We start from the raw sequence: 20004 nt of genomic DNA, 5'->3' as shown, positions 1-20004 counted from the left end.
GGACAGGAATTGGGGACAGGGATGAGGATAAGGACACAAGAGGGGACAGGGATGGGGCTGGAGGTGGAGGTGGGGACAGGGATGGGGACAGGGATGGGACTGAAGGTGGGGATGTGGATGAGGCTGGTGATGGAAATGGGGATGGGGACAAGGACCAGGACAGGCTCGGTGGCAGGACTGGGGACAGGGACACGAACAGTGACAGGGATGGGGACACAGACGGGGACACGAACAGTGACAGGGATGGGGACACAGACACAGACACGGACAGTGACAGGGATGGGGACACGGACAGGGACACGGACAGTGACAGGGATGGGGACACGGACAGGGACACGAACAGTGACAGGGATGGGGACACGGACGGGGACACGAACAGTGACAGGGATGGGGACAGCCCCGCATCCTGCTCTGTCAGTGGAACGGGCGGAGGAGGGGAGGATTAAACACCCAAATCCCAAAGATTTCCCCCCATTCCCGGGAAGCTCCAGCTCCATATCCCAGAGCCCCATCCCCGCTGGGGCCGGGGCCGTGTCCGGTGGCGAGGTGGCCGCAGAGTGACCTCTAACGGCGGCGGTGACACGGCCAGAGGGGACACGGCCCAGCTGCCACCAGGCTGTCCCCAGCCCCAGGTCCCCTCTTGCCGGGCACCGAGGGGACACGGGTGGCCTGTGTCCCCCTCTCCAGGGCAGGGAGAAGGGACAGGAGCACGGCGGTGACAAACAGGACGTTCCCGGCACCCGGGGGTTGGATTTTATTATTTTCCCGGGATTTCCCCAGCCCGGAGCTGTCACCGGCGCCTGGCACGTGAGGCGGTGACCGGAATCCATCGGGAAGGGACGAGGGGCTGGAATGGGGCTGGGGGATCCCCAGGGGAGTCCCTGGATCCAGCCAGGATTGGGAAATTCCAGCGGGCACAGCAGGTCTGGGATCCAAGAGCCGCCAGGTCAGGATGCTCCGTCCATCTGGAAAAGGTTGGGAACGGCTGGGGACACTCCATGGGGACAGAGGAGCATCCCGAGCGTCCCTGGAGGGGCTGGCATCCATCTGTGCCTTGGAGCCCCTCTGGAATGAGGCTGGGACGGGGATTTTGGGTCCCCACCGGGTTCTGTCCCTCCTGTCCCTGTGACAGTGACACCACGGCTGTGGTGGCACCGCGGGGCTGGGCGGGATCCTGGATCCACATCCCATTCCCAGCCCGGGGATTCCCGGGAAGGACCCCCCGGGAGCTCAGGGGACCCCAGGGCTGTCCCCACCGAGGTCCCCACCTGTGACAGGTCCTGTTTGCTCCTCAGCTCCAGGGTGTCCTCGGCACGGGACCAGCTCCGGAACCTCCTGATCCTGGCAGGGAGCACGGGGAGCTGCCACCCCTGGGGCTGGCTCAGCCCGGGGGCCCTGTGCCACCACCCCGGGGTCCTTGTCACCACCCCAGGGGCACTGTCCCCTGATCCCGGGGTCCGTGTCCTGATGCCAGGGTCCTTGTCCCCTGACCCTGGGGTCCCTGTACTCTGATCTGGGGTCCCTGTCCCCTCACCCCGTGGTCCCTGTGCCACCCCAGTGTCCCTGTCCCCCCCTCCCAGGGTCCCTCTGCCACCCCGTGGTCCCTGTGCCACCTCGGTGTCCCTGTCCTCTGATCTGGGGTCCCTGTCCCCTCACCCCGTGGTCCCTGTGCCACCCCGATGTCCCTGTCCCCCACTCCCGGGGTCCCTCTGCCACCCTGGTGCCCCTGTCCCCCCACCCCAGGGTCCCTCTGCCACCCTGGGGTCCCTGTCCCCTGATCCCGGGGTCCCTCTGCCACCCTGGGGTCCCTGTGCTACTCCGGTGCCCCTGTCCCCCCACCCCAGGGTCCCTGTGCCACCCTGGGGTCCCTGTCCCCTGATCCTGGGGCCCCTGTGCCACCCCGGTGCCCCTGTCCCCCCACCCCAGGGTCCCTGTGCCACCCCTGGGTCCCTGTCCCCTGATCCTGGGGCCCCTGTGCCACCCCGGGTTCCCTGTGCCACTCCGGTGCCCCTCTCCCCTGATCCTGGGGCCCCTGTGCCACCCCGGTGCCCCTGTCCCCCCACCCCAGGGTCCCTGTGCCACCCTGGGGTCCCTGTCCCCTGATCCTGGGGCCCCTGTGCCACCCCGGTGCCCCTGTCCCCCCACCCCTGGGTCCCTGTGCCACCCCTGGGTCCCTGTGCCACCCCGTGGTCCCTGTCTCCCCACCCCAGGGTGGTCCCTGTCCCCCAACCCCAGGGTCCCTGTCCCCCCACCCCGCCCCATCCAGGACGTCACCTGGGCCACACCTTCATGGCCAGCAGGACCACGATGGTGATGGCCACGATGGCCATGAGCAGCCCGGACAGGAGCCGGTAGGTCCACAGGCGGCTGAGAGCTGCGGACAGAGGTGGGGTCAGAGCCAGCGGGACCCCCCCAGACCCCGAGAGAGGTGAAGGGGACACTGGGGTGACAGCCAGACCCCTTGGCAGGGGTGGGGACACACGTGGAAGGGGACAATCACTGCTCCTGCCTACCCCTGTCCTAAAGGCCACCCTACCAGGGAGAACGAGATGTCCCCAAGTGCCACCACCCTCATATTTTACCGCTCGACCCCAAGCCACCTCCTGGCTCAATTCCCACCCTCCAGCACCATCCCACTTCCCACTTCCAGGGATTTATTTTGGTTTTAGGATTTCCCCGGCCCCGCAGGAGCGTCCGGCCCCACTCACTGTGGACATCCAAGTCGGCGCTGGCCGTGGCGTTGCCCAGGGCGTTGGTGGCCACGCAGACGTAGCGTCCCCCGGCCGCTGTCCCCAAGGCCACCAGCTCCAGGCGCAGGGCGTTGAGCGAGGGGACGGCGCGGAGCCCCGGGGTGACAGCGGGGGACAGGCTGGTGGCCAGGAGGTGGCCGCGGTGGTGCAGGGCCAGCCAGGAGGGCGGGTGGCTCTCGGCCGTGCACAGCACGATGGCCCCGCGCCCGTCGCGGTTCTCCAGGAAGGTGCTGACTGAGACGGCCCGAGGAGGGTCTGTGAGGGGACAGGGAGGGTGGCAGTGGGACACGGGGTGGGACAGTCCCCCCCAGAAGTGGTTGGGAGTGTCCCTGGGTCTGTCCCATCCCGCTCATCCCGGAGCTGGGGGATTCAAACCCTCTCCAGTCCTTGTCTTGCAACCCCAAAGTTGGAGAATCTTCCTGACTTGGAGCTTCCGGGCTCCAAACCTGACTTTGGAGGGGCCAATCCTAAAACAAATCCCAAATCCCTTTCCCAAAAGCTTCCTAACGCATCCCTCCTCCAGCCTGGAGCATCATCACACCCCCTCCAGCCCTGCGCTCCCACCTCCAGCTGGAGGATTCCTCAGTTTGGAGCTTTTTGGCTCCAAATCCAAACTCTGAATTCTAAAAATTCTAAATTCTAAATCCTAAAATAACAAACAAACAAACAAACAACCCTAAAATCCCCTTCCCCAGGTCACCAAGAGCTTCCTAACTCATCCCTTCTCCATCCTGGATCATCCCCACCCCACCCACCCCTGCCCCGGTGCCTTCCCATCTTCCCCAGCCCCTCATCCCACACCCAACCAGAGAATTCCCCCGTTTTGGAGCTTTTTGGCCCCAAATCTACCTAAAAAAAAAAAAAAAAAGACCCCAAAATCCCCAAAAGGGATCAGGGGCAGGAAGAGGAAGAAACTCTTCCCTTGGGGAGGTGACTCCCATGGGCTGGGGACACCCAGCTTGTCGCCGGCTGTGCCTGGGGACACTCACAGAGGACAGTGAGGCTGGTGGGGACGGAGGTGGCCGTGCCCCACGTCCCGCTGGCCTGGCACTGGTAGGAGCCGGCGTCGGCGCTGGACACGCGGCTGAGGACGAAGGAACCGGACTGTCCCTCCCAAAGCCACCGCCCGTCCCGGTACCACGTGTAGTTGACGCCTTTGTCCCCCCACGCGGTGGCCTCGCAGCTCATGGTGGCCCTGGCACCCTCGGGGACCTCCTGCGAGGGCTCCACCGTCAGCGTGACCCCTGAGGAGGGACATCGGCCACTCAAGGAGCTCCAGAAGCTCCCGGAGCTGGGACAACCCCACAGCTTGGGGACAGGGGGACAGCTCACCTGTCACTTCCAGCCGCAGGGACGCGGTGGCCGAGCCGCGGCTGTTGGTGGCCGAGCACAGGTAGAGCCCCGCGTCCCCGGGCTCCAGCCCCGCCATCGCCACCCGCAGCGACGTGGGGGTGGCCCGGACCTCCAAGCGGGGGTCAGAGGTGCCGCGGCTGGTGGCCAGGGGTGGGTGGCCCTGTCCCCTGCTCACGGCGATGTCGGGCGGGGGGACACCGTCGGCCGAGCAGAGCAGCACCGCCCGTCGCCCCCCGCGGGGCTCCAGCAGCGCCGCGAAGCTGGGCTCCTGCGGGGCATCTGCGGCGACAAGGACACCGCGTGTCCCCCCAGCCCCGCGCGGGGAGGTGTCACCCCCGAGGAGGGGCCGCGGGGTGGCGACACACACCGGGCAGCGACATCCCCCGCCTGTCCCGCTGTCCCCTCCCGCCCCTCCCGGAGGTGTCGCCCCTCACTCACAGAGCACGGAGAGGGCGGTGGGGGCGGCGAGGGGACCCCGGCCCGCCCGGCAGCCGTAGAGCCCCGCGTCGGAGCGGTGGCCGCGGAGCCCCAGCGAGGGCTCGGGTCCCTCTGTCACCCACCGGCCGTTCTTGAACCACGTGTAGAGGGTCCCCGGCTGCGCCTGAGGGGCCTGGCACGTCAGGGTCACCTCTGTCCCCTCCGGCACCTCGGCCGAGGGTCGCACCAGCACCTTGGTGGCTGCGGGGAGCCGAGAGGATTTGGCCGCGCTTTCCCCTTTGAAGCACCCCCCCCCCCCCGACCCAAATTTCAGAGGGGGGTGGGTGCTCACCCTGGGCGTCCCCAACCTCCAGCCCTTCCAAAACGGGGCGCCCCCAATCCTGACCCCTTCGATGCCACCCTGGGAGTGTCCCCGAGCGTCCCCACTGTCCCCTTGTCCCCCTCCTCACCTTGCACGCGGAGCGTGAGGGACGCGCGGGCGTCGCCGAGGGCGCTCCGTGCCTGGCACTCGTATTCGCCCTCATCCTCCTCGGAGGCTTCCCGGAATTCCAGGCGCAGCGCGTTGGGAGAGGGGGACACGCGGATGCTCTGCCGGGGGGTGTCACCTCCTCCGGGGGGGCTGGAGGCCAGCGGGTGTCCCCCCCTGAGCAGCGTCAGCTGGGCCGGGGGGTGGCTGTCCACGGCGCACAGCAGGATGGTGGCCGTGCCCTGGCTGCTCTCGGCGAAGGATTGCAGCCGCAGGTTCCTGGGAGGGTCTGCGGGACCGGGAAAAAGCATGGAGCGTGGGATAATCCTGGAATCGGTGGGGTTGGGGGAGCGCTCCGAGCTCACGGAGTCCAGCTGTCCCCACCCGGCACCGGCCAGGCCACTGCAGAGCGCGTCCCCAAGTGCCGCATCCCAAGGAATTTCCAGGAGGAAAATTCCCGATGTCCAACCTAAACCTCCCCTGGCGCAGCTTGAGGCCGTTTCCCTTTGTCCTGTCCGAGACTTTCCCACCTCCCTCAGCTTTTCCTGCTGCTCCAACCCCTTCATGCCAGGGATTCCCCGTGCTCCAGGGCCTCCATCCCGCATTCGTCATGAAGGTTTATAAATTAACACCATCTTTTTCTCGTAAAAAAGGGGGGGAAAAAAAACCCCCTCATGTCCTGACTCACAACAACATTTTCCCCCTTTTTTTATTTTTATTTTTTTTAAAGTCTGGTTTTGATTTTCCCAATCAGGGATAAAAAATAACATAATAATAAAAAAAATCCTAAATCCAGAATTAATTTCTGAAAGCCAAAGATTTTCCTGCTGGTTTTGGTGTGGAGCACAAGGAAACCTGGAGAAGGTTTTGGGGATGGTGTGGGGGTCTCTGGGCAGGTCTGGGGTGTGAAGCTTGGCTTAATTATCCTCTGGGATACATTTTTTCAACCTCCCCCTAATTAATTAACCCCCCCCCAAATTAAACCAGGCCTTACTGCCCCATCTCTCCAGCCAAAGGAACCGACCGAGGGGTGGCACCAGGTGGCACCAGGTGACACCAGGCTGCCCTTGGGGACTCACAGAGCACGCTGAGGGTGGCAGGGATGGCGCTGTGGTTCCGGGCCGGGGTCCGTATGGAGCACTGGTAGGAGCCGGCGTCGGAGGCGGTGACCCCAGGGAAGGTGAGATTTTGGGAAGAGCCGGTGGCCAACCACACCTGGTTCCGGTACCAGGTGTAGCTCAGCACGTCCTGGTCCCCTCCTGCCACCGCGCAGGTGAGGGTGGCAGCGTCCCCTTCCCGCACGTCTGGGGACGGCCGGATCCAGACCCGGACGGCTGCGTGGGAAGGGAGGAAAATGTGGTGATCCCTCGTTTTCCAGGGCGGGAAAAGTCAGGGAGTTGCAGGGCGGTAAAAAGAGGGAATGGCCACCGCATCCCACAGGTGGCAGCGTTCCCATGGATTTGTTCGGGATGCTCCATCCCTGGAAGTGTCCAAGGACAGGTTGGACGGGGGCTCGGAGCAGCCTGGGATAGTGGAAGGTGTCCCATGGCAAGGGTGGCATTCATGGGATTTAAGGTCTCTCCCAACCCAAACCATTCCATGATTCCTGGGGTGATGGAGGGCGGTGCCATGGATGGACACAGCACGGGCAGCCCTTGGAATCACATCCAAGCAGAGCCGTGTCCCTTTGGCACATGCCCGAGACACCCGCAGCAATTTGGGAATATCTCCACCCCCACAAACACGGATTTTCCCCAGTTTTCCCCCCCATTTTCATCCTGTTCATCCTATTCCAGCTGCTCTCCATGTTCCATACCCCATTCCCATCCTTCTCCATTCCTTCACCTCGTCACCATAACTGCAATCCCATCACTCCACCTGCTCTCCATCCCCTTCCCACCCTATTCCCGTTCCCATTCTATTCCCATTCCCATTCCCATTCCCATTCCCATTCCCATTCCCATCCCATGGATCCCAATCCCACCCCATGGATCCCAATCCCACCCCATGGATCCCATCCCATCCCATCCCGTCCCATCTCATCCCATCCCATCCCATCCCATCCCATCCCATCCCATCCCATCCCATCCCATCCCATCCCATCCCATCCCATCCCATCCCATGGATCCCATCCCATGGATCCCATCCCATGGATCCCATCCCATCCCATCCCATCCCATCCCATCCCATCCCATCCCATCCCATCCCATCCCATCCCATCCCATCCCATCCCATCCCATCCCATCCCATTCCCATTCCCATCCCATCCCATCCCATCCCATCCCATCCCATCCCATCCCATTCCCATTCCCATCCCATCCCATCCCATCCCATCCCATCCCATCCCATCCCATCCCATGGATCCCATCCCATCCCCTCCCATTCCCAGTGACTCACCGCCTCCAGAGAAGTTCCTGGCAGCGCTGGTGTTGCCGTGGGCGTTGGTGGCCACACACCGGTACTCGCCCTCATCCTGCAGCAGCACGGGGTGGACATGGACACGCAGCGCGTTGGTGGCCGAGGTGACACTGAGCCGTGGCTGAGGGACAGATGGTGACAGCACTGTGGAGGCCACTAGGGCCCCGTCCTTGAAGAGGGCCAGCTGTGCCGGCGGGGAGCTGTCCACAGAGCATTCCAGGATCCCGCGCTGTCCCGACGGAGGCTCCAGGAAGGTGCTGAGCACCGGCGCTCGTGGGGGGTCTGCCCGGGAGGGTGGGAGAGGCTTGAGGATGCACCCAGAGACCCCCGGGACACAGCGAGGTGCCAGCGTCCAGCTCTGCACCGTCCCATGTGTGCCATTCCAGTGGGTGCCATCCCAATGGTGCCATCCCAATGGTGCCATCCCATCAGTGCCATCCCATTGGTGCCATCCCATTGGTGTCACCCATCAGTGCCATCCCATTGGTGCCATCCCATTGGTGCCACCCATCAATGCCATCCCATCAGTGCCATTCCAATGGTGCCATTCCATCGGTGCCACCCCATCAGTGCCACCCCATCAGTGCCATCCTATCAGTGCCATCCCATGGGTGCCACCCCATCAATGCCATCCCATTGGTGCCATCCCATCAGTGCCACCCATCAGTGCCATCCCAGTGGTGCCATCCCATCATCACCATCCCATTGGCACCATTCCAGTGGTGCCATCTCATTCCAGCACCATCCTCTCCCTAGCAACATCTCACTGGCACCGTCCCACCATCCCCATCCCAATCCCATCTCGCCATCCCATGGATCCCGTGGATCCCATGGATCCCATGGATCCCATCCCATCCCATCCCATCCCATGGATCCCATCCCATGGATCCCATCCCATGGATCCCATCCCATCCCATCCCATCCCATCCCATCCCATCCCATCCCATCCCATCCCATCCCACCCCTTCTCCCACTCACAGCAGACGCTCAGGGTGACAGCGGGGGACGCGCTGCTCCCCGCGGAGCCCCGGGTGCGGCAGTGGTAGAGCCCGGTGGCGGCGCTGGTGACACGGGACAGCACGAGGACGCTGTCAGGACCCTCCTGGAGCCACCTGCTGTCCTTGTACCAGGAGTAGACGGTGTCACCCAGTGGCTCTCCGGCCACCTGGCACATCAGGGACACGCTGTCACCTTCCAGCACCTCCGAGGACGGTGAGATCAGGACTCGGGTGGCTGGAGCAGGGACAGTGCCAGCTCAGAGGGGACAGGGCAGAGCTCGGCGCTGCCGGTGTCCCCTCGTCACTTCCGTGGGGTGCGATATTCCTGCTCCATCCAAGGATTCGGGATGGCTCCAATGTCCCATTGGTGCTCCCTGTCCCCTCTGAGTGTCCCCAGCTCCTGGAGATGCCCAGGGCTGAGGTGCTGGAACACGGGCGGGGGGTGGGGGCACTGGGAGAGATCTGGTGGCACTGGGAGGGGTCTGGTGGCATTGGGAGGGATCTGGTGGCACTGGGAGGGATCTGGTGGCACTGGGAGGGGTCTGGTGACACTGGGAGGGATCTGGTGGCACTGGGAGGGGTCTGGTGGCACTGAGGGCACAGACACGTGGTCATTCCCACAGGATGGACCCCTCTGATGCCTGGGGTGGGATCTGGTGGCACTGGGAGGGGTCTGGTGGCACTGGGAGAGATCTGGTGGCACTGGGAGGGGTCTGGTGGCACTGGGAGGGGTCTGGTGGCACTGGGAACACAGAAACGTGGTCATTCCCATGGGATGGACCCCTCTGATGCCTGGGTGGGATCTGGTGGCACTGGGGGCACAGACACGTGGTCATTCCCACAGGATGGACCCCTCTGATGTCTGGGGTGGATCTGGTGACACTGGGTGAGATCTAGTGGCACTGGGAGGGATCTGGTGGCACTGGGAGGGATCTGGCGACACTAGGTGAGATCTGGTGGCACTGGGAGGGATCTGGTGGCACTGGGAGCACAGACACGCGGTCATTCCCACGGGATGAGCCGCTGCGATTCCCCAACCCCGCTCTCCCCACCTTGCACGCGCAGGTACACCCGGCGCTCCGCGGAGCCGTGCGCGTTGGTGGCCGTGCACTGGTAGCTGCCATCGTCTGCCGGTGTCACCTCCCGCATCTCCACCCGCAGCGAGTTGGGGACAGCGGAGACGGTGACGCGTGGGCTGCTCCCGCCGGCGCTGGTGGCCACCGGCTCCTGGTCCCGGAACAGGGCCAGCTGGGCCGGGGGGTTGCTGGCCACGGAGCACTGGAAGATGGCCAAGGAGCCCTGCTCGGCCTCCAGGAAAGCCGTCAGGAAAAGGTCCCGGGGAGGGTCTGTGAGGGGGGAGAGGGATGAGAGGTCGGGAATTCCATCGGGAGAGGGGTCCTGGGAGTGGTCACTGCTCTGGGGGTCTGGGAGGGGATGGGAGGGCAGAGGGAAAAGGGAAAAGGGAAAAGGGAAAAGGGAAAAGGGAAAAGGGAAAAGGGAAAAGGGAAAAGGGAAAAGGGGAAAAAGGAAAGGGAAAAGGAAAAAGGAAAGGGAAAGGGAAAGGGAAAGGGAAAGGGAAAGGGAAAGGGAAAGGGAAAGGGAAAGGGAAAGGGAAAGGGAAAGGGAAAGGGAAAGGGAAAGGGAAGGAGAAAGGGAAAAGGAAATGGGACAGGGGAAAGGGGAAATTGGAAAAGGGGAAAAGGAAAGGGAAAGGAGAAGGAGAAGGAAAAGGAGAAGGAAAAGGAAAAAGAAAAGGAAAAGGAAAAAGGGGAAAAAGGGGAAAAATGGGAAAAAGGGGAAAAAGGGGAAAAAGGGGAAAAAGGGGAAGGGAAAGGTACGCACACAGCACATCCAGGAGGATGTCAGGAGAGCTCCGGCTGCTGCCTGCGGTGCTGGCCTGGCACCGGTAGAGCCCAGTGTCCCTGCTGGCCACTGGCCACAGCAGCAGCGAGGTGGCCGAGCCCCCGGTGATCTGCTGCCCGTTGTGGTACCAGGTGACGTTGGGGACAGCTGTGGAGCCGCTGCTCAGGTGACAGGTGAGGGTGGCATTGTCACCCTCCAGCACGCGGGGGGATGGGGACACGGTGACATTGGCAGCTGTGGGCAGGAGCAAACGGGGTCTGGTGTCAATGGTGGGGTGACAACCCCCCAAAGCCACCAAGGACAAATTCCAGCTGATCCCACAGTGCCGTGGTGGGGACAGCTGTGAGCCTGGCAGAGCCACCAGCCCAGGGACACCGCCTGGCCACATTTTGCTCCGTGCTCCTGTCACACACAGCCAGGGAATCCCCACCAGGGGCTGGAATGTCATGGGGGAGCCACCATGTCTGGATTTCACGGACTCGTGGCATTTCCGTGTGGCATTTCCCTGTGGCATTTCCGTGTGGCATTTCCGTGTGGCATTTCCGCGTGGCATTTCTGTGTGGCATTTCCGCGTGGCATTTCCATATGGCATTTCCGTGTGGCATTTCCGTGTGGCATTTCCGTGTGGCATTTCCATTTGGCATTTCCATGTGGCATTTCCGCGTGGCATTTCCGTGTGGCATTTCCGTGTGGCATTTCCATTTGGCATTTCCGTGTGGCATTTCCATGTGGCATTTCCGTGTGGCATTTCCATATGGCATTTCCGTGTGGCATTTCCGTGTGGCATTTCCGCGTGGCATTTCCGTGTGGCATTTCCGCGTGGCATTTCCGTGTGGCATTTCCGCGTGGCATTTCCATGTGGCATTTCCGTGTGGCATTTCCGTGTGGCATTTCCATGTGGCATTTCCATGTGGCATTTCCGTGTGGCATTTCCGCGTGGCATTTCTGTGTGGCATTTCCATATGGCATTTCTGTGTGGCATTTCCATGTGGAATTTCCATGTGGCATTTCCGTGTGGCATTTCTGTGTGGCATTTCCGCGTGGCATTTCTGTGTGGCATTTCCATATGGCATTTCCGCGTGGCATTTCCGCGTGGCATTTCCATGTGGCATTTCCATGTGGCATTTCCATGTGGCATTTCCATGTGGCATTTCCGTGTGGCATTTCCATATGGCATTTCCGTGTGGCATTTCCATATGGCATTTCCGTGTGGCATTTCCGCGTGGCATTTCCGTGTGGCATTTCCGTGTGGCATTTCCGCGTGGCATTTCCATGTGGCATTTCCATATGGCATTTCCGTGTGGCATTTCTGCTCCTCCTGCCACCATCTCCTGAGCTTGCCTCCTTCCCCAGCATTCCCTTCCCGCTCTCCCCTCTCCCAGAACATTCCCAGATGCCACAATCCCGTCCCCTGTCCCCTCTCCCCACTCACTGTCGGCCTTGAAATCCACAGTGGCGCTGGCGCTTCCTTGGGAATTCCCAGCCTGGCACACGTAAATTCCCTCATCCTCCACTACCACATCCCGGATTTCCACCTTCAGGCTGTTGTAGGACCTGGTGACATGGACCCTGGGGCTGGTGGCTTGGGGACAGCCCTGGCTGCAGGCGATGACGTCGTCGCCTCTCCGGAGGGTAAGGTTGGACTCGGGATCGCTCCCCACGGAGCACTGGATGATTCCCAGGTGGCCGCCCTGGCTCTGCAGGAACGAACTCAGCACCGGCTGCCTCGGGGGGTCTGTGGAGGGAAAACTGGATCCGTGAAGTTGGGAAAACTCCCAGAATCCAAGGGATTGATGCTTCCAACACCGCCTGATCATCCAGGTTGGATGGGGTCTGGAATAATCTGGGAGAGTGGAAGGTGTCCCTGCCAAGGGGAGAGGGGTTGGGGGTAGAAAGGGTTTTGAGGTCCCTCCCAACCCAAACCAGGGACAAAACATCGCTGGATCTGTTGGGAAAACCCTGAGAATCCAAGGGATTGCCTGAGAAACTCTTGCACATCCAGGTTGGACCTACCTGCTGCCGTGGGAGGGGTCCTTGCCCATGGCAGAGGGGTCAGAATGAGATGGGCTTTGAGGTCCCCCAAGCCCAAGCCATTCGTGGTTCTGTCACCATTTATTGTTCCTGAAACTCTCAGGAAGGTGGGAATTCTCCAAATTCCTCCTGCCCCAAATTCCCAGATTTACCCGCCAAAGGGAATTTTTCACCCTCCCCACATTTCCGCCCAAGAGTTCCTTGGCTGGTGGGGATGGGGGAAAACCTCAGGGTGGGAGCAGCCCCAGCTCAGCCCCGGGACCCTCTGGAATTCTCACAGGACACTCACAGAACACTCGGAGCGGAACAGTCTCCGACGTGTCACTGCTGTTCCTGCTCCTGACCTGGCACTGGAAGGCGCCGGCGTCGTCTCCGCGGACAGACGGGAATTCCAGGGTCGGGAATGAGGTGTCCTGGAGCCTCCGGCCGTTCCTGTACCAGGTGTAGAGCGGCTTCTCGGCCGTGTCCCCTGTCCCCACGCAGGTCAGGGTGACTGCGGTCCCCTCCGTCACCTCTGCCGAGGGCTGGATCAGGAGCCCTGCAGCTGGAGGAGGAGTGGGATATCAGGGAAAGCGGGAAATCCTTCCCATGGATCCATCCAGCTACAATTCCATGTTCGGCTTCCCTGAGCCGCCTCTCTTGCTGGAATTCTGTGGGTTCCGTGGGTCTTTGGGAAGTGACATTCCCTGGGGACACTGCACAGGCCAACTTCCTGACCCTTTCCTGCTTTTCCCAAGTGCCAGGTTCATCCAGGTGACTTTTTCCCAGGACAGACCCTGTCCCCTCTTCCCATTGGTTGGCCTTGTCCAAATTCCAGTTCCCATGCCCAAATCCAGGTTTGGATTCTCTGGAACTGGATCTTGAGATCTCTTTTGGGTTTTTTTGAGATCCTAAAGGATGTTCCCTCTTGGACATGAATTTGGGGGACTTTTCTCTCCTTCTGCTGCCTCTGTCACCCCAAATTATCTGGACTTGGGGGTCAGGCGACAGTGACCGGTGGGGATGGATGGGGCAGAAAAATTTGGATAAATTTACTGATTTTTGGCATTTTTGGAAAACAAAACCCGGGAGCCCCTTCAGCTCCAAAAGCAGCTCTGGCCCGACTGACGAGGGACAGCCCCCAGTGCCACTCATGTCCCCCAGTGCCACCACAGGGGTCCCTCCTGCTCCGTGGGCTGCATTGCCCCCAATTTTGGGGGTTCACCATCACCCCAAACCCAAGATCAGCCGCGTCACCCGGGACTCACCACGGGTCACGAGGACTTTGGTGGCACTGGCGTTGCCGTGGACGTTGCTGGCGGTGCAGCCGTACTTCCCGCTATCCCGGGGTCCCGCATCCCGGATTTCCAGCCGCAGGGAATTGCGGGAGGTGGTGACACCGAGCCGTTGGCGCAGGGCCACCTGCGCCCCGCTGGTGGCCAGCACGGTGCCGTCACGGTCGATGGCCAGGGTGGCCGGAGGGTGGCTGTCCACAGTGCAACGGACGATGACCAGCTGGCCACCCTGGGTCTCCTGGAAGAGCGTGATGGTGGGAATTCGGGGTGGATCTGTGGGATGGGAGAGGATGCTGAGGTGGGGATGTCCTCGTGGTGTGGCCACAGGGAAAATCCCGGAGTGGTTTGAGTTGGAGGGGACATAAAATCCCAGCTGGTCCCATGGGCAGGGACATCTTCTGCTGTCCCAGGTGGCTCCAAGTCTCATCCAACCTGGCCTTGGGCACTTCCAGGGATGGGAAGTGTCCCCCCACCCAACCCAGATGTCACAACTGGCTCGTCCCCTGTGTCACCGGGTCAGATTTACCCCAAAATTGTCACAACCAACGCATGGCTGGGTTATTTTCCCCCTCAAAACCTCCTGAGCTGTTCTTATCCCTCTGGATTCTCCATGAGAAACCTCCCCAGATCTTACGGAATGGAGGGGACTAGTAGGAGATGGACACATCCCAAATGTCACTTAAAGTCACCTTCACACTTGGCCCATGGCTAGAATTTGTTGTATTCCCATAAAATTCAACCAGCAGGGCTGACCCCCTCCCTCCCCCTACATCTGCCCCCGGGGCACTCAGGAAGAGGCTTTTCCATGAATTTTTTGTGGGATCTCCTGGATTTTGGGGGGTTTTGCACAGCCCCGCGTGGCAGGAGCTGGTGGCACTCACACGTCACGCTGAGGCTGATGGCCTGGGCCATGTCACTGCCCTGGCTGTTGGTCACTTGGCAGGAGTAGTAGCCGGCGTCGCCGGTGGTCACCGCGGGGAAGAGGAGGGTGTGGGCCGGGCCCTCCTTGAGCCACGCGCTGTTCTTGTACCAGGTGTAGGTCAGCTCATCGGGATGTCCCTCCCGCCCGGGGACGTCGCAGGACAAGGTGGTGGCCGTCCCCTCGAGCACCTCGGCCGCAGGGCTGGCCGAGATCTCTGCGGCTGAGGGGGAAAGGACGCGTCCAGGATGGCCCCGGGGACAGGAAAACAGAACCCCCACCCCAAATCCCCCATTCCAGAGCCTGGGAGGAGATGGGAGCCCCTCAGGGGGTGACAACAGAGCTGGGGGATGTTTGGGTTTGTCCCCTGACACCAGCTGGGGACAGCTGGCTTTGGAGCAGAGAGCAGAGCCTTGGGGACAAACTCACGGTGGGTGGGGAGGGGTCTGTCACCTCTCAGGGTGGGCACGGGGGGCGCTGGGGGGAGCACAGGGACCCATCTGGGGGGAGATGCTCCCTGTGGGATTCCAGCTCAGGCAGGGGAAGGCTGGGATTTGTCTTTGCTGTGGGATCTGCTGGGAACAGGAATCTCTTCCCTTCCCTGAGGGGGTGGGGAGGGGCTGGAATTCCCAGAGAAGCCGTGGCTGCCCCCCGGATCCCTGGAAATGTCCGAGGCCAGCTTGGACATGGCCTGGATCCAGCTGGGATAGCAAGAAGTGCCCCTGCACACGGCAGGGGTGGGAATGATCCACGAGGTCCCTTCCCACCACGGCTCTGCATCTCCACGAGCTCCCAAACCCTTCCCAGATTTCCCTTGGCTGGAAATCCCGCCCTGTTTTTTGGGATCACAACGACAAGGGACACAAGAGAGGCGGAACGGGGCCACCACCCTCCTCCTGCACGGACACCCCAATTGCCGGACCTCCAGCAGCACCAGCCACCTCCATCCATCCCAGCCCACCCCACCCCATCGGGGGACACTCGGACACGGATGTCCCAGCCCGGCAGAACTCCCGTGGCGCTTACAGAACACGCGGAGGGTGACATCAGGTGACACCCCGGTGCCGAGGACGTTCTGGGCCTCGCAGCGGTACCGCCCGTGGTCCTGGCGGCGCACGCCCCGCAGGGCCAGCACCCGCTCGGTGCCCACGGCCACCCCGTCCTTGTACCAGTGGTACCCCGAGACCGGCGGGTGGCTGCTGCCAACCTCGCAGCTCAGCGTCACCGTGTCACCCACGCCGATGTTCCCCGAGGATGGGCTCAGCGACACCCGGGTGTCCTTGGGGGTGTCTGCGGAGGGCACAGAGGGACATGGTGTCACCACCCTGGGGCAGGGGAGAGGGGAGGTGGGTGACACGAGGTGGCACCTAAGGGACAGAAGTGGCCAGGGAGCAGGAAAGGGAGGGAGAAGCAGGAGGAAAATACCGCAGGGCAGGAGGGGGTGGCAGGAGGGGGACTTGGCCGCGGTGGCCGTGGCAGAGGTGTCCCCTGTCCCCACCCCACGTACGCCTGACCCGCAGCACCACCTCCGTGCTCGCCCTCTTGGATCCGTCGGAAACCTCGCAGAGCAGCTTCTTGGAATGGTCCTTCCAGGAGAAGGAGCTGGTCAGGTTAACCTGGTGGCCGACCCCGCTGGTGTCCAGCTGGACGCGGCCGGACACCTCGGACACCCGGGGGTCGTAGCCCTCCCAGTGCAGGACGATGTCACCCCCGGGACAAACGTAGGGCGTGGAGCACTCCAAGGTGGACCTTTGTCCCTCGGTCTGCTCCTCGCTGCTGGTGACGCTGGGACTCTCCAGATCCTCTGGGATGGAGAGCAGAGGCCAGGGTGACCTCATGGAATGGGCAAGAAGGGAATTTTTTTGGGGGGGAATTTCGGTGTTTTACCCACCCGAAACGCTCAGGGTCACATCCCGCGACGCCGACCAGCGGTCGCCGTTGATGATCTCAAAGCGGAACCTGTAGAGGCCACTGTCCCCTGGTGTCACCCCCCGCAGCAGCAGGGTGCAATTCCGGGCCATGGGGTCCCCCAGGAGCTGGGCACGACCCCCAAAACGGGGATCCACATCCTTGGGGGTGGTGGAGTGGAACACCAGCGTCCGCTGGCCATCGTAGTCCTTGTACCAGATGGCCACGATGCCGTCGGCGGTTGTCACATCCGCGGGGTAGCTGAAGGTGCAGGGGACAACCAGGCAGGACCCCCCGCTGGCCTGCAGGGACTCGGGGTAGGAGACCCCCCAGGAGCCGAGGGCTGTGCCAGGGAAAATGGGGATCAGGGAGCCAGAAGTGTCCCCACTTCCCTCCAAGACACGTTGGGGACACTTTGGGGACAAGCACGGGACCTGTGCTTGATGGGGAAGGTGGGAGAGGAGGCGGGATTTGGGGAGAGATTTTGGGGTGGGGAAGGGGGAGATAGCTGGGAAAAGCTGGATCTTTTGGGCCTAAATAATGAGGAAAAAGGGGGAAGCGGTCACTTGGGCTCCCGAATTTATTTCCTCACCCCGTTTCCTCACCCTGGCTCCTTGTCCTTGCTCCCATGGCCTGGCTGTCCCCTTGTCACCCCATCCCTGCCCGTCAGGAGCTTGGGATCATGGCAAATCCCCCCAGGAGCACCCGCTGTGCCAGGAGCAGCCTCGGGATCCCCCAGATTCCATCCTGGCTCCCACTCCCACCCGTGCCGGGGCCAATCCCGGCCTCCAGCGCCGCGGGGGACAATCCCGAGGGTGTCGTTGTCCCCATACCTGGCGGGATGAGGCTGGCCAGGAGCAGGAGGCAGCGGGGCAGGCGCATGGTGATACTGCCGGGGGACACGGGGGACACAGGGGACACTGAGGACACGGGGTCACGCCGGCACATGGGACCCTGGGGACAAGAGGAGGTGGCTGAGGACCTTGGAGTGGGTGGGATAAATCGTGATGGAAGCGCTGATGGAATCAGAACAGTCCCCAAGATGGGGAGGAAAATGAAAGGGGAAATGGGAAATGGGAAATGGGAAATGGGAAATGGGAAATGGGAAAGGGGAATGGGGAAATGGGAAATGGGAAAGGGGAAAGGGGAAAGGGGAAAGGGGAAAGGGGAAAGGGGAATGGGGAAATGGGAAATGGGAAAGGGGAATGGGGAAATGGGAAATGGGAAAGGGGAAAGGGGAAAGGGGAAAGGGGAAAGGGGAAAGGGGAAAGGGGAAAGGGGAAAGGGGAAAGGGGAAAGGGGAAAGGGGAAAGGGGAAAGGGGAAAGTGAAAGGAAGAAAAATGAAAGAGGAAAACAAGGGAAAAGGGAAAAGAAAAAGAAAAATAAAGAAAGAATGAAAAAAGGAATAAAGAGGTGAAAAGAAAAGGAAAAAAAGAAAATGAAAATGGAAAATGGAAAAGGGAAAGGAAAAGGAAAATGGAAAAAGAAAAGGAAAAGGAAAAGGAAAAGGAAAAGGAAAAGGAAAAAAGGAAAAGATAAAAGATAAAAGGAAAAGTGAAGAAAAAGAAAAAGAAAAAGAAAAAGAAAAAGAAAAAGAAAAAGAAAAAGAAAAAGAAAAAGAAAAAGAAAAAGAAAAAGAAAAAGAAAAAGAAAAAGAAAAAGAAAAAAGAAAAAGAAAAAGGAAAAGGAAAAGAAAAAGAAAAAGAAAAAGAAAAAGAAAAAGAAAAAGAAAAAGAAAAAGAAAAAGAAAAAGAAAAAGAAAAAGAAAAAGAAAAAGAAAAAGAAAAAGAAAAAGAAGAAAGAAAAAAAGGAAACCAAGAAAAGGAAAATAAGAGGAAACCCAAAAATAAACAGAGAATTATTTAAAATGTTTTACAGCTTTTTGCAGCTCCAGACAAACTCCTGCCATTCCTTTCCTTCACCCCTCATCACTCTGGGACAAACCAGAATAATTTCACCCAGAAATGTCTCCCAGGATCATGGAAATCCACGATCGGATTGCTGTGAGTTTCGATTCTTCCCTGAGCACTCCTGGGGCTCTCCCTGAGGAACGAGGCCTCTCCCAGCCCCCCTCTCCGGCCTTTCCCTCTCCACCATTCCCTCCTTCGCTGATACCTCCTTTTTCCACATCTGTATCCAATTTCCTTGCTGCTCCTTGGATTTCGGGGTGGATTTCCCGCTCCCGAGAGCTTGGCTTGGGATTTTTCCCAGGCTACGAGCGCAGGGAATGTCTGGGGTATCCCCTGGGTGTCGATGCTCGGAGGGGGGACGATGTGAAGCCACAAATTGTCACGGGATTTGTGCCGGAAGGGGAAGGAAGAGCCGGGATCCAGCCCCCAGCTGGTGCTGCTGCCAAGTTTCGTTTCTTCTCCGGGTTTTCAATTCCTGGGGGCCTCAAAGGGCAGGATGGGATCCCTCGGGACGGGGATCTAATGAGAGCAGTGGCCCGTGGTGGGGCCCTGCTGCGCCTGGAATTCCAAGGGTTGTAAAGATTTCCAGGAAAACACTTTTGGAGTGGGACTGGAGGGGGCTTGGAGAGACCTGGGGAGAGGAAGGTGTCCCTGGTGTCCCTAAATGGGATTTAAGGAATGGGTTGGCATGGGAGGGGTTGAAATCTCATCTCATTCCCATGGGCAGCGACACCTTCCACCATCCCAGGTGGCTCCAAACCCTGTCCAACCTGGCCTTGGACACTTCCAGGAATGGGGCAGCCACAGCAAATCTGGGAATTCCATTCCAGAACCTTCCCACCCTCAGAGGAAGGAATTTTCTTCCAATCTCCCACTGATCCCTGCAGTTTAAAAGTCACTTTTTGGCAGAGGAATGAGCACGGAGAGGGAACATTCCCGGTGTGGGACCCTTCAGCTCCATCACATCCCAAAAACCAGAGAAGCAGGGACCATGGGATGAAGGATGGATGTCACCCCCTCCAAGCCCGGATCCGATTCCTGGAGTTCCAGGTACTTCCCTGGCTCCTGGCAGGAGATGGACGAAGCTCATCCCAAAGGGATCCTCCACCCCCACCCCTCATCCCAGAATTCCCGTCCTTTCCCATCCCTGGAGAGCCATGGTGTTACCTGGCGGTGGCTCCGGCAGTGCCACCTCCGGAGCGGTGGCATCGGGAAACCGCCTGTCCCCGCGCTCAGGGACATCCCTTTATCAGCCGGGGGAGGAGGAGGAGGAGGAGGGTGAGGAGCCCCAAACCGCAGCACTTCCCTCTTCGATGTCCCTGACCTGATTGTGGGAAGTGACAGCAGCAGCTTTTCCCTAATTCTGGGTTTTTGGGGCCAGGGTGGGTTTAGAACGCTCCAAGGTCTCCGGGTTTAGGGTCCTGCTGGTGGGGCTGGGGCAGGGTTGTGTTTGTTCCCTGTGGGAAGGGTTTGGGATTTGTGCTGATAATTCGGGAATGTTTTTGTTGTGTCTTGGATGGAATTGAGGGCGGCTCTGTCCTCACCCTGCTCGGGGAGGGTTGGAATTTCACTGGGAATTGGGGGAACACGGCCAGGAAAACAGATCCCAACCCACCCCTGGGATATCCTGGATCGTGTGGCTTGTGGATAAACTGGGAATGAAGGAAAGGGGAAT

At 60.5% G+C, this 20004-nt stretch overlaps 1 protein-coding gene across 4 annotated transcripts; it reads right to left on the bottom strand.

Moving 5' to 3' along the window:
• Nucleotides 1-730: 730 nt before the first annotated feature.
• On the bottom strand, nt 731-19751 carry SIGLEC1 (sialic acid binding Ig like lectin 1). 4 transcript variants are annotated; one of them, XM_086889181.1, is made up of 22 exons: nt 19497-19545; nt 17252-17372; nt 16402-16761; nt 16018-16314; nt 15537-15800; nt 14473-14733; nt 13565-13864; nt 12607-12861; nt 11719-12021; nt 10266-10520; nt 9476-9769; nt 8404-8658; nt 7405-7707; nt 6087-6341; nt 4991-5296; nt 4542-4781; nt 4083-4382; nt 3740-3994; nt 2709-3005; nt 2275-2374; nt 1269-1341; nt 731-965 (listed from the first exon to the last, which is right to left on the bottom strand). In XM_086889181.1, exons 1-22 carry the CDS (start codon nt 19536-19538, stop codon nt 948-950), a joined length of 5154 nt encoding a protein of 1717 aa, XP_086745307.1. In that variant the 5' UTR covers nt 19539-19545; the 3' UTR covers nt 731-947. The 4 variants fall into 4 exon arrangements, 2 of the variants coding, with proteins under 2 accessions (XP_086745307.1, XP_086745308.1); XM_086889182.1 differs by lacking the exon at nt 19497-19545 and adding an exon at nt 18535-18887; XR_015286851.1 differs by lacking the exon at nt 4083-4382 and having other exon boundaries at nt 2286-2374; nt 3740-3834; nt 19497-19751.
• Between the last annotated feature and the right edge of the window lie 253 nt (nt 19752-20004).

This window comes from Cyanistes caeruleus, chromosome 5 (assembly GCF_971803275.1).
Source record: "Cyanistes caeruleus chromosome 5, bCyaCae1.hap1.1, whole genome shotgun sequence".
In the NCBI taxonomy this organism is placed as follows: domain Eukaryota; kingdom Metazoa; phylum Chordata; class Aves; order Passeriformes; family Paridae; genus Cyanistes; species Cyanistes caeruleus.
The sequence above is the reverse complement of the archived record's forward strand: the minus strand, read 5'-3'. Positions and strand labels throughout refer to the sequence as shown.